The sequence below is a fragment of the Quercus suber genome, unplaced genomic scaffold (assembly GCF_002906115.3).
Source record: "Quercus suber isolate HL8 unplaced genomic scaffold, Cork oak 2.0 scaffold_53, whole genome shotgun sequence".
Lineage (NCBI taxonomy): Eukaryota > Viridiplantae > Streptophyta > Magnoliopsida > Fagales > Fagaceae > Quercus > Quercus suber.
In genome coordinates this window covers 1,455,298-1,468,319 of record NW_027069518.1, presented here as the reverse complement: position 1 = coordinate 1,468,319, position 13,022 = coordinate 1,455,298, and the positions used below count along the sequence as shown (strand labels likewise).

General features: G+C 34.3%; 2 protein-coding genes across 2 annotated transcripts; both read left to right on the top strand.

The window, feature by feature from the left end:
- The first annotated feature begins 11,155 nt into the window (after positions 1-11,155).
- Positions 11,156-11,713, top strand: LOC136066976 (uncharacterized). Its single transcript, XM_065772111.1, has one exon. It carries the CDS (start codon positions 11,156-11,158, stop codon positions 11,711-11,713), a length of 558 nt encoding a protein of 185 aa, XP_065628183.1.
- Positions 11,714-11,776: 63 nt separating this feature from the next.
- On the top strand, positions 11,777-12,634 carry LOC136066975 (uncharacterized). Its single transcript, XM_065772109.1, has one exon. It carries the CDS (start codon positions 11,777-11,779, stop codon positions 12,632-12,634), a length of 858 nt encoding a protein of 285 aa, XP_065628181.1.
- Positions 12,635-13,022: the final 388 nt, after the last annotated feature.

The window sequence follows — 13,022 nt, the reverse complement described above, 5'->3', positions numbered from 1 at the left end:
ATCACATGTCAATCGTGTACGCACATCTATGTTCATGGATACCTTGTGCCACACCATTTTGATACCACTTGTTGGGGAGATAAACACTTTATCGAGCTTCCTTGAATAATTAATATAATATATATAGACAAATTTTGACCCCAAAAGGTCTAAGTTCAATGGGTATGTGCTCAATTATGTTATATTGATCATTTATTTTTCTCTTTATTATTTAATATGAGACTTCATTCATACGTTATACGTGCGTACACCCAACACACTTTATTCACAACTTTGGTTTTGATTAATTCGTTTTTTTTTTTTTTTTTTTTCTCTCCAATAAGAAATTGTTTTAGGCTTTTGGCAAGTAGTTGCATGAAAACTTCCCTTAGATGAGGTAACAAGCTTATTGAAAACCCATTTATAATACTTTGAACGAAATAATTAAGAAAATTAGAGAAATGTTTTTGAAAGGTGAAATGTGAAGTCATGGGATTAAAGCTCATAGGATGTGTTATTGTGTTTGCAACTTAAAAGGAGGGAAGTGAAGTCCCGCTTCCACGAAGATTCCGTGGTACAAACCTTCGAACAGACCGGCTCTTTTTCTTTTCTTTTTTTTTTTTTTTTTTTAAATGAAGTGGAAATGACAAAACAATGAATATTCGGACTTTTTTGACAACGCGCAATTGACTACTTCAGTCTTCGCTCCAAATTTCCAATCAACATGAAGATAAAGATGAAGTTTCAAAAGAATTCGGAAAGGAGAGGTTAGTGGAAACAAAGACAAGGAGTCAAGTCGGAGGGTGGGCTTTTCAATTTTTATGCTGAAATGAAACTTCTTGGAAGGTGTCTTACTTAAAAATACCATTGCATGCATATTTATTTACAGAAGTGCCATTTTTTTTATTATTGAATACAATATATGAGGACAAATGCATGATGTGTGTAATTAACCATAACCAATTCTTCTAAAAAAATTAATTTCATTAGAATTTTTGTTTATTCCATTATCAATTTAAATTTTAACTCAATAATAATATGTAATAATATATTTTTATTATATATATATATATATATTTATATAAATGTATATTTTAATAATCCTAAAATAGTATACTGGTATTGAAATATTTCGTTGTAGTGACCAAAACTAACATCAACAAGTAGTGTACAAACTTTTTGCCACACTATCATGGTAGGAATATAATTTTTTTTTAAAATAATAATTTGGATTTGAATGAGTCTGCACAATCTTAAGTTTTGTCACACACGACAAAACTTATGTTATTAATGGTTTGAATGAGTCAACACAATCACTAATTTTGTCATACACGTACGATTTCAAAAATTCATGTTTTAGAAAAAAAAACAATTATGAAATCCAACCCAAAAATGACTTAGAGCATGATGAAGGATATTGGATTTTGATTGCCGAAAGCCTTAAATTTCAGTTAGGGCATGTAGTATATAAAATAATGAAGATAGACGAAGTGACATGAAGTAAAATTGCTTACAAAAGTTATGGGGGGAAAAAATAAACATTTTAAAGTTTACTAAAATTGAACTTTTTACTAAACTTTAGAGATGAAAACAACTTTGTAGTCTATTTTTATTCTAGATATCTAAAAGAAACAAATCATTTATGTAACTAATCTACAAAGCAAGCATTAAATTCTAAGTTTATCATCATCATGATAAAAAATCCTAGCAATCCAAAATAATTTTTTTTTTTTTTTTTTTTTTTGTTTTTTTTTGTTTAAGAAGAATTAGTTAAGGTTAATTGCACACATCATACATTTGTCCTTACATATTTCACGCCACGATTCACAGCTACAGTCTACAAGAAATTATAAGATCCACATGGTAGATAAATAATGTGATCCATCATTCCACTAAAAACTGTCACTTATTTAAAATTGTTAGTTAAAAAAAAAATTTAAACATAAATTAACTACTGACTCAGAAATTTTAAACAAATAAAAATTTTTTAGTGGAATTGTGGACAACTGACATGGTTTTCAAGATTACTCTATAATTTCTCCCGGTCTACACCGATTGATCATTGATGATACAAAGAAAAATTAAATGGCACTTTTGTAAATAAATATGCATGGGATGGTATTTGAAAGTAAAGCTTCTTCCAACAAGTTTCATTTCTACTTTTTACTTTTCCTTTCCCAGAATGTATGGTTTTTTTTTTAGGTTAATTCGTTGATTGGTGCGAATGCATATGTGAGAAAAGACAATGAGTTTACAAGTGAAGACTAAAGATTTAGTCAATTGCGCGTTGTCAGAAAAGTCAGATTATTCATTGCTTTGTCATTCACTTTTTGAAAAATGAGAGAGCCTGTCTATTCGCGCTCGTCTGTTCGAAAGTTTGCACCATGAAATCTTAGTGGATGTGGGACTTTCCTACTTTCAAGGCCTTCTTTTCCCGTGTTGAGATCGAGAAGTTAAATCCTGTAACGGGTATATGTTACCTTTGTCCCACTATTGGTGGGTTTTCCTAAAGAATGAGATTCACTAGTTGTGAGACACAAGTAACATATATCCGGGTGTATTTTTCCGTTGAGATCGGGGGGCTCCCAGTATTAAAGTATTAGCATCGCATTAGCGTCTTAAATGTTAAATATTTAGTATTTATAATACAAAGTACCAAAAATACTTCTGAATAAGACACTTCAAATGTTACATTAAAGTAGCAAATATAATTTTTGGTTTGTGAAAAAAATATATATATATATTTTTTTTGCAATAGCTAATGAACAATATTATTTTGTATTTCTTTGTCATTGTTAGTAGATAATTACATCTTAATATATTAAGAAACAATAATTTTGAGTATTTATTTTGGTGGATAGTTTGTTAATATTATATGGGACCTATTTGGTCTTAATTTTTTTTTCTTATACTTTGGCCCCTTAACTTGAAATTCTAGGTCTCCGCGGGTTGAAATGAACCCTGAAGCAAAATATGAGTACACTAGAACTAAACTACAGTTGCATATTTGATTTAGCGTCCAATAATTCTAATGATGATCAACACAATAATTTAAAAGGTTAAAAAGTATTTTAAGTAATATTGCACTATAATCTGGGCACTATGATTGTTCCATGACAGGCCAAGGCCAATCTCACTGAACTCTCATGTCAATATGTAGAATGATATGTGGCTGTTGGGTTTGTTCTATTAAGTTGTGTTTGTTAGGTTTGCTCCATTCAAAGTGTTGGATCCCCAATAACACGCAATTTTTCATTGACCACATTGAAATCAATTCAATGGTTCACATTTGATTCACAAGGTGGTAGGGCGAGGGGGGCACCTGCCCCTGACTCCTCTCATAAAAAGTCATTCATATTTTTCTACTAAGCAAACAATACCCTTAACATGAAATAAATAAAATAAACAATTCTATTTGAAAAAGTTTAAAAACACAACAAATTTTCACAATATTTTTACAGCACTTGTATTTTTAGTTGGGATAGATCTCAGAATAGATATATTTTATTTTTATTTTGACCAATGATGTACTGATACTTTAATTTATTGTAAAAATATTATGAGATTTTGTGGTATTACTCAAACAGCTCTTTCCACTTTAAACAATGGGATAATTATTGAGTACTCTTAGAGTACCATAAATGCGTACTCTCTCTCTCACACATGAATTGTGAGTCCCATCATAAATTTAATTATGATAAGACCCACAATTCATGTGAGAGAGGGTACGAATTTATGGTATTCTCAAAGTATTCAATAATTTGAGCCTTGACACGATATAAATGCCACTAAACTTGTTTGTACAACATAAATGCCACCAAACAATGAGCTTGACACGATATAAATGCCACCAAACTTGTTTACGCAATACAAATGCCATCAAACAATGAGCCTGACACAATGAGTCCGTTTGGATACAACTTATTGTTGCTAAAAACATTGTAGTAAAATAATTTTTAAATGTATGAATAGTATCGTGAGACCAATTTTTAATATTTTTAATGCGTGAATAGTACATGAACAGTGCGTGAACAGTACACACACTATTTGTGCATAGTGCTTTTTGTCCCTCAAAAGTCAATAACTCCGGCTAAAAAAAAAAAAAAAAAAATGAAAACGCAACGCCACAGTCAGTGAGATGAAGTGCTATCCAAACCGGCACAATATAAATGCCACCAAACTCTTCCTTTTTCTTTTTTTCTTTTTACTTATCCAAATTTCTTTTCTTTCATTTCAGTTTAATCACATGGAACTCAAACTTTACACAAAATAATAATAATAATAATAATATCTTGTATGGTACTAAAGCAGTAAAACATCCATTATTTATTTATCCTTCATTTCTTGCATTTTTATAGAGTTTTATCAAAAATCCAAATTTTAAATAATTAGAAGAATACAGAAAGAAAAGTTGAAATTGATTTTCTCATATATTTTGAGGAATCAAATTAAATGCCTAAACTTGATGTCTATAGATTAATCTCTTACTTTGATGATTGATCGTCAATAATATTTTACAATTGTTTATTTATTTTACAATTATTTAAATTTTAAAAGATTTTGTATGACAATTATTGTTGTTTATAATTTTATTATTAATATCGATTAATTATTTAGGCTTTTTTTTTTAATCTTGGCCCCCTAAACTGAAATCCTGGCTCTGCCACTAATTATACTGGCAGTGACTCTTTTGTCTAGATGGCATTGCAAAGACGAGTATGTATCTAATAACTAATGTTATGCGTTTTTATTACTTTTAGACTTCTAATGGTTTTGTTATTATGATCATAATAACATGCCAAATATGAAAATATAAAAAATTTATTATGATCATCTCTTCAATTACTAAGGCAAATAGGTTAGTAGAAATAGAAGAATTTAATCACACCAACTAAGGGTTTGTCTAATATATTTTTTTTAGTTTTTCTCTCTCTATTAGTAAGTTGCAAACACATCCGATGAGCTTTAATCCCATGATCTCACCTTTCACCCACACTTGTGAGAAGAGGAAGTGTTGTTTAAGTCAAGGCTCGTCGACATGATCCTTTCAAAAACAATTTTTTTTTTTTTAAATTTTTTTTTGTTATAATCATTTTGTTCAAAGTATTATAAATGAGTTTTCAATAGGCTTGTTAACGTATTATAAATGGGTTTTCAATTGGCTTGTTACCCCACCTAAGGTGAAGTTTCCATGCAACTACTTGCCAAAAGCCTAAAATGCCTAAAACAATTTCTTACTTGGAAAAAAAAAAAAAAGGGAATGAATCAAAATTAAAGTTGTGAATGAAATATAGAATGCATTTCAGTTTGGCAAAGAAACACAATATATATATATATATATATAATAAAAAAAGTATTACTTATTACTATTGAGCTAAAATTTAAATTGATAATAGAATAAACAAAAAATCTGATGAAGTGAATTGATTGGTGGTTAGGGTTAATTTTTTTTTAAAAGAAGAATTGGTTAAGGTTAATTGCACACATCATGCATTTGTCCTTACATATTGTACTCTACGGTCCACATTACACTGATTGGTGACACAAGGAAAAAGTAAATGGCACTTTTGTAAATAAATATGCATGGGATGGTATTTGTAAGTAAAGCACCTTCCAACAAGTTTCATTTCTACTGTTTTTTACTTTTCCTTTCTAATTTGTTGGTTGGAGCGAATGCATGTGCTAGTAAAGACAAATGAGTTTACGAGTGAAGACTAGTCAAACGCGCGTTGTAAAAAAAGTCATCAGTTTATTTTGTATACTACACATGCCCTAACTGAAATTTAAGGCTTTCGGCAATCAAAATCCAATATCCTTCGTCATGCTCTAGGTCATTTTTGGGTTGGATTTCATAATTGTTTTTTTTCTAAAACATGAATTTTTGAAATCGTACGTGTATGACAAAATTAGTGATTGTGTTGACTCATTCAAACCATTAATAACATAAGTTTTGTCGTGTGTGACAAAACTTATGATTGTGCAGACTCATTCAAATCCAAATTATTATTTAAAAAAAAATTATATTCCTACCATGATAGTGTGGCAAAAAGTTTGTACACTGCTTGTTGATGTTAGTTTTGGTCACTGCAACGAAATATTTCAATACCGGTATACCATTTTAGAATTATTAAAATATACATTTATATAAAATAAATATATATATATATAATAAAAATATATTATTACATATTACTATTGAGTTAAAATTTAAATTGATAATGGAATAAACAAAAATTCTAATGAAATTAATTTTTTTAGAAGAATTGGTTATGGTTAATTACACACATCATGCATTTGTCCTCATATATTGTATTCAATAATAATAAAAAAATGGCACTTCTGTAAATAAATATGCATGCAATGGTATTTTTAAGTAAGACACCTTCCAAGAAGTTTCATTTCAGCATAAAAATTGAAAAGCCTACCCTCCGACTTGACTCCTTGTCTTTGTTTCCACTAACCTTTCCTTTCCGAATTCTTTTGAAACTTCATCTTTATCTTCATGTTGATTGGAAATTTGGAGCGAAGACTGAAGTAGTCAATTGCGCGTTGTCAAAAAAGTCCGAATATTCATTGTTTTGTCATTCCCACTTCATTTAAAAAAGAAAAGAAAAAAAGAAAAAGAGCCGGTCTGTTCGAAGGTTTGTACCATGGAATCTTCGTGGAAGTGGGACTTCACTTCCCTCCTTTTAAGTTGCAAACACAATAACACATCCTATGAGCTTTAATCCCATGACTTCACATTTCACCTTTCAAAAACATTTCTCTAATTTTCTTAATTATTTCGTTCAAAGTATTATAAATGGGTTTTCAATAAGCTTGTTACCTCATCTAAGGGGAAGTTTCCATGCAACTACTTGCCAAAAGCCTAAAACAATTTCTTATTAGAGAGAGAAAAAAAAAAAAAAAACAGCGAATTAATCAAAACCAAAGTTGTGAATAAAGTGCGTTGGGTGTACGCGTGTATAACGTATAAATGAAGTTTCATATTAAATAATAAAGAGAAAAATAAATGATCAATATAACATAATTGAGCACATATCCATTGAACTTAGACCTTTTGGGGTCAAAATTTGTCTATATATATTATATTAATTATTCAAGGAAGCTCGATAAAATATTTATCTCCCCCAACAAGTGGTATCAAAATAGTGTGGCGCAAGGTATCCATGGACATAGATGTGTGTGCACGATTGACATGTGGTTCCCATGGATGATATACAAGAGGCCCATGAGTAACACACAGATGTAAGAAAAGCCCATTAGATTATTTCTATGGTCTCGATGGTGGTGTAGTATGCTAAGATAGAGGATGAGATGTAAGGTGTATTGTTAATTAAGTGATGTATTAAAATAGATAAAGTAACATTTTGGAGTGTTAAATGTTAAATTTTTTAGTTCACTGGATGTGAATTCTCGAACATCATTCAAAAATATTTAACAGTTATTTTAGAAAATTTAACTTGATTTATTTATCAAATTATTTATCTTTAATTATTTGTAAGAAGGACATAAATGTGAGGAATAATGTGATATATATATATATATTTTTTTTTTTTTTCCTTTTCTGTAGAGATAGAATTAGGGCCATATGATGCGAGTTTAGATTTGAGTCTCCTCTCTCGCCAGCTTTGGACTTCCTTGATTGTTGGTCGAGGAGCCACTCTAAAGTATACGTGGTGGACCATGGCCATCTGGTCGTTATGTCTTCCCGGGTAGTTGCATGATCCTTTGTGCTGTGCTTGATTAATTGAATTTAGTGTGGCTGCTAGATGCTCAGATTCTACCAATACACGGCTTCTCTGTAGCCTTCGTCTCCAGGCTATATATAGTATAAAATCTTTGCATTATATATATACAATCTTACAAAGGCATCCATCTTTGGATTCTAGTGCTTAGTAACTAATGTCACTACAAGTGACTTCAATAGATGCCTGGACATACGAGAATGCAAAGATTTGACCACAGGATAGACCTGATAAGTCAAATTCAAGTTCAATTACATTCCTTACTATCACAAATTACTAGCATCTTGGAAACATGGCAACATTTAGCACATGTCTTGTACATATTTTGATAATATTAATACAATCAGTAAAGTGAAAATTGAACAGAAAGTATAACTAATGATATCTATACACACCAACAGATATCAAAGTAATTATTTTATAACTGACACATTTGCAAATGGACATCAAGCGTAGACATAAGGTAGGAAGCAATCATATATTCAATAACCAAATATGACAATATTGAAATATATATGAGCATTGTCAAAAACTACAAATATTTTCCAAACCAACTGCCGCATGAATATAAGCTTATTCAAAGATATTCCTTATTTTAGCTTGATTTATATATAAAAAAAAAAAAACCTTAATGAATTTATAAGAATACAAAAAAAATTAGGTCGTATAGATGTATCATTGATGACTAAATACATTAAACGCATATACAACAATTAATATATAGACTCATTTACCTAGGGGAGGGTATTTGCTGATACAATCTCATGAGACCTTCCTTTCACAATTCACAGTATGTGAGATCAATACTTGTAGCACCCACATATGTTTTAGTTCAATTAACACTTCTTGATATTCAATTATCTCTCTCCCAGCTATGAAAGTGTGTGTGTGTATATCATCACTGCCTATGAAAAATCAATTTCACTATTAAATCTCCCATTGTGAAGTTTTGGAATTTTATGTAACTAAATGTGGTGGGTTGGTAGCTACCCAAACAATCTCAACAATGTAGTTTTAAAATCCTTACCTATAGTTTGTTAATTTTTCAATTACGCTTATCATCATAGCTTCAAACATCTCTACTAAGCCAACATACTTTTTTGAACACCTTCTACCAAACAATCTTTGTGAAGTAGCACTCAATATGCAAATGATTTCTTGTATAATCTTTTGGATTGCTATGATTTCTCATGATGATGATGATGATGATAAACGTAGAATCTATGATGCTTGCTTTGTAGATTAGTTATTTTTGGGTTGGATTACATTTTTTATTTTCTTTTCTTCTAGAACTTACATTTTTGAAATCATACATGTGTGACAAAACTAGAAATTGTGATGATTCATTCAAAATGTTAGTTACATAAGTTTTGTCTTGTGTGATAGAATTTGTGATTGAGCAGACTCATTCAAATCCAAATTAAATTACAAGGTAGGAAATTCTCATTTAATTAATTTTTTTATAAAAAAAAATCTATTTGTGCCATGATATTGTGACAAAAAGTGTGTTTGTTGCTTGTTGTTATTAGTTTTAGTCACAGAAATAGAATATTTCTGTACCAGTAGATACTGGTTTATCATTTCAGGGTTATCACAATATATATTTATATAAATATATATAATAAAAATAGTATTGCTTATTACTCTTGAGCTAAGATTTAAATTGATAATAGAATAAACAAAAAATCTAATGAAGTGAAATTTTTTTTATGAGAATCTAATGAAGTGAATTGATTGGTGGTTATGGTTATTTTATTTTTGTTTAAGAAGAATTAGTTAAGGTTAATTGCACACATCATGCATTTGTCCTTACATATTTCACGCCACAATTCACAGCTGCAGTCTACGAGAAATTATAAGATTCACATTATGGACAAATAATGTGGTCTACCATTCTATTAAAAAATTGTCACTTATTTAAAATTGTTAGTTAGAAAATTTTTCTAAACAGAAATTAACTACTGACTCAGTAATTTTAAATAAATAAAAAAAGTTTTAGTGGAATGATAAACAAATGATATAGTCTACTGTGGGGCCTGTTGGTTAAAAAGATATAGTAAAACTCAGATATGGGCTCGGGGCCCAACGGCCCAATCCGAGGACGCGTAGTTATCCGAGGATAGCCTAGAAAAGTTTTATTATTATTAAATGGATAATATAGGAGAAAGGAGTGGATATTGTATACAGCGGCATAACGTACGTCCGAGGACACCAAAGTCCGAGGTGAATGTAACTTTCGTTTTATTGAGGAGACTCCGCAAAGTTGTATCTGAACTGGAAATTGGGTATAGACCTAAGGGAGAGTCGGGGAAGGTATCAAATATCTTCCAAGGCCATCACCTCCACATTAAATGCTTTCCAGCTAACCCTCTGGCCGCATTAATGTGGAGGTGATACCAGAACAGTGACTAAGCAGCTTTATGGCCACTGAGCAAAACGTTCCGGTAGGTGCTGGATGGGACAGAAAGGAGCTCCCACGATAAGAACTACACGTGTACAATGGAAACGTAAGGGAGAACGGAGTATATAATAGAGAAACGAATGAAATTGGAGGGGGAGGTCTTTTTAGAAAAAGGAAGAAAAAAGCAAAGAGAGAGGGACTGATAGAAGGCCGAGGAGAGTTTTTCTAAAAGAATAAACCTAAAGTATCCCTTGTTACCTGATGAGTATAACTTTTACTGTCATACAGCACTAGTTCTTGGACCCATGCTCTAGAAATTTATTGTTTGGGCTTGTTGGGCTGAAAACCCATTCATACTCAGGGTCAATCCAAACTGAGTCCCTACAATTGGCGCCGTCTGTGGGAAGAACTTGATCTGTTGAGAAGGAGGAGCAGGTGTGATACTCACGACGGAAGAGGGAGTACCGCAACAACCGTTGACGGGCCCGCAACAGGCAGATGCTAATCAGCACCAGGCAGAGTCTAGGGGCTCTCAGCACAGTAATCCGTTGGTAGACCACGAACACGAGGGGGATCATGAGGGGAGTACCCGAACGACCCATGCAGATAGAAGCCGCTCTCAGGGGAAAGGCCATGCTTCCCCTGTAAAGAGCGGAGGAAATTTGCAGCGTGAGATTAACAAGTTGAAGAGGGAATTGAGATATGAACGACGAAGGCGTAAGGCTCATAACTCTAAGCACTCCTCTGAGGAGTCGGATGACACCAGTTACAGGCAGAGGTCGAGAACTCCACCCAGCGAATCTTTTCGTGTGAGGAAGAGTACCACCGTAGGCGAAGAAATAAGAGCCCGACTCGCCAGGGTCAGGGGAATGATGCCTTGAACAAGGTTTTGAATCAGGTCTCTAAGTCACCTTTCACGCGACATATTGAAGACGCTAGTCTTCCTCGGTGATTCCACCAGCCTGTGTTCACCATTTATAATGGTCGAACAGACCCAGTGTAACATGTTAGCTACTACAGCCAGAGAATGGCTATTCATGCCAAGGATGAAGCCTTAATGTGCAAGGGTTTCCCGTCTAGCTTGGGCCCAGTGGCAATGAGATGGTTTAATGGCTTGAGAACTAATACTATTGACTCTTTTAAGAAGCTCACTCAGGCCTTTGGTGCTCGTTTTATTACATGTAGAAGGGTTGTTCAACCCTTGGGATCGCTACTATCCATATCTATGCAAGAAGGGGAAACCCTAAAAGCCTATTCAGACAGATACTGGGAAATGTTCAACGAGGTGGATGGGGCTCACGATGACGTGGCCATGAACACTTTTAAGGAAGGTCTTCCAACTGAGCACGGTCTGAGGAAGTCTCTGACTGGCAAGCCTGTTACTAGTGTACGTCAGCTTATGGATCGGATAGACAAATATAGAAGAGTAGAGGAAGATCAGATGCAAGGCAGAGGAAAGTCTAAAGCAGTAACTCAAGAGAGGAGGGATTTCAGGCCGGACGGGTATAACAACAACCGACCTCGGAGGGACTTTGGGGGGCAGTCGGGGCTTGCCAACTCCCAGGTGGTTAGCGCAGTGTTCTAAGAACCAGTGCAGCGGGTTCTGGAGAAGATAAAGGATGAGCCGTTCTTTAGGTGGCCCAATAAGATGGCGGGGGATCCTGCGAAGCGTAATCGAAATCTTTACTGCCAGTACCATCAAGACCACGGACATATCACCAAAGATTGTAACAATCTGTGGGATCACCTAAAGCAGTTGGTACAAGAAGGAAAGTTGACCCAATTTTTGCATCATTTCGGCAGCCGAGGAGGCCATGTAGGCTCGGCGTTTCAGGGAGATGCTTCAAGAGGACCTCCTTTGGGCACGATAAACGTTATATTCGCTGCCCCGGGGAGAACCGGATCTTGCCCTTCCAGGGTAATGTCTGTGTCTCAGTGCTCGGAGGAGGGTTCCAGTTCGAGGCCAAAGAGAGCCAAACCGGGCACCTCGTTGGTGTTAGGCTTCTCAAAAGAGGACAAGAGAGGAACCATACAACCGCATGATGATACTTTGGTGGTTACGATTAGAATCGGAGGGTATGACGTTAAGAAAGTGATGGTTGATGATGGAAGTGCCGCCGAGGTAATGTACCCTAATTTATTCAGGGGGCTGAATCTGAAACCTGAAGACCTGACAACATATAGTTCCCCGCTGGTGGGCTTCGAAGGCAAATCGGTCACCCCATTGGGAATGGTTAGATTACCCGTGCAGACTGGTTCAGATATGGTGGAGGTGGATTTTATTGTGGTGGATGCCTTTTCTCCGTATACGGCTATTTTGGGAAGACCATGGTTGCATGCTTTGGGGGCTATTTCTTCCACTCTTCATCAGAAAGTGAAGTATCCCTCAAGGGGCGAGGTTTCAGAGATTTTGGGAAACCAGAACATGGCTAGGCAGTGTATGATAATGGCCATTCAACATCGGCCAGAGATAAGCACTTCGGCTGCAACCGAGGGTGATTTATAGCAATCAAGGGTTCAGGGAGCCCAATTCGGCGCGTCCCCAGAGGAAATGAGGTGTGAAGATTTGGAAAGGGTGAACGTTGGTGATGATCTAGAGAAGTATTTTCAAGTCGGGGCTCAGTTGCCTTTGTTAGAGAAAGAACAGTTGGTCGAGGTTCTTAGAATAAACGTTGATATGTTTGCATGGAGTGCCTATGAAGCCCCGGGAGTGGATCCAGAGTTCATCTGTCATCATTTGAATGTCAACCCCTCGTGCATCCCAAAGAAACAACCACCTCGGCATCCGTCCGGGGTACACGTCGAGGCTATTAAAGACGAGGTGACCAAGTTAAAGCAGGCTGGGGCAATTAAGGAAGTATTTTATCCTCAGTGGTTGGCGAATACAGTCGTAG

Bases quoted from the DNA above. Each gene is read 5' to 3' on its own strand.
- LOC136066976 (XM_065772111.1), top strand. From the start codon at position 11,156: ATGGCTATTCATGCCAAGGATGAAGCCTTAATGTGCAAGGGTTTCCCG.
- LOC136066975 (XM_065772109.1), top strand. From the start codon at position 11,777: ATGGCGGGGGATCCTGCGAAGCGTAATCGAAATCTTTACTGCCAGTAC.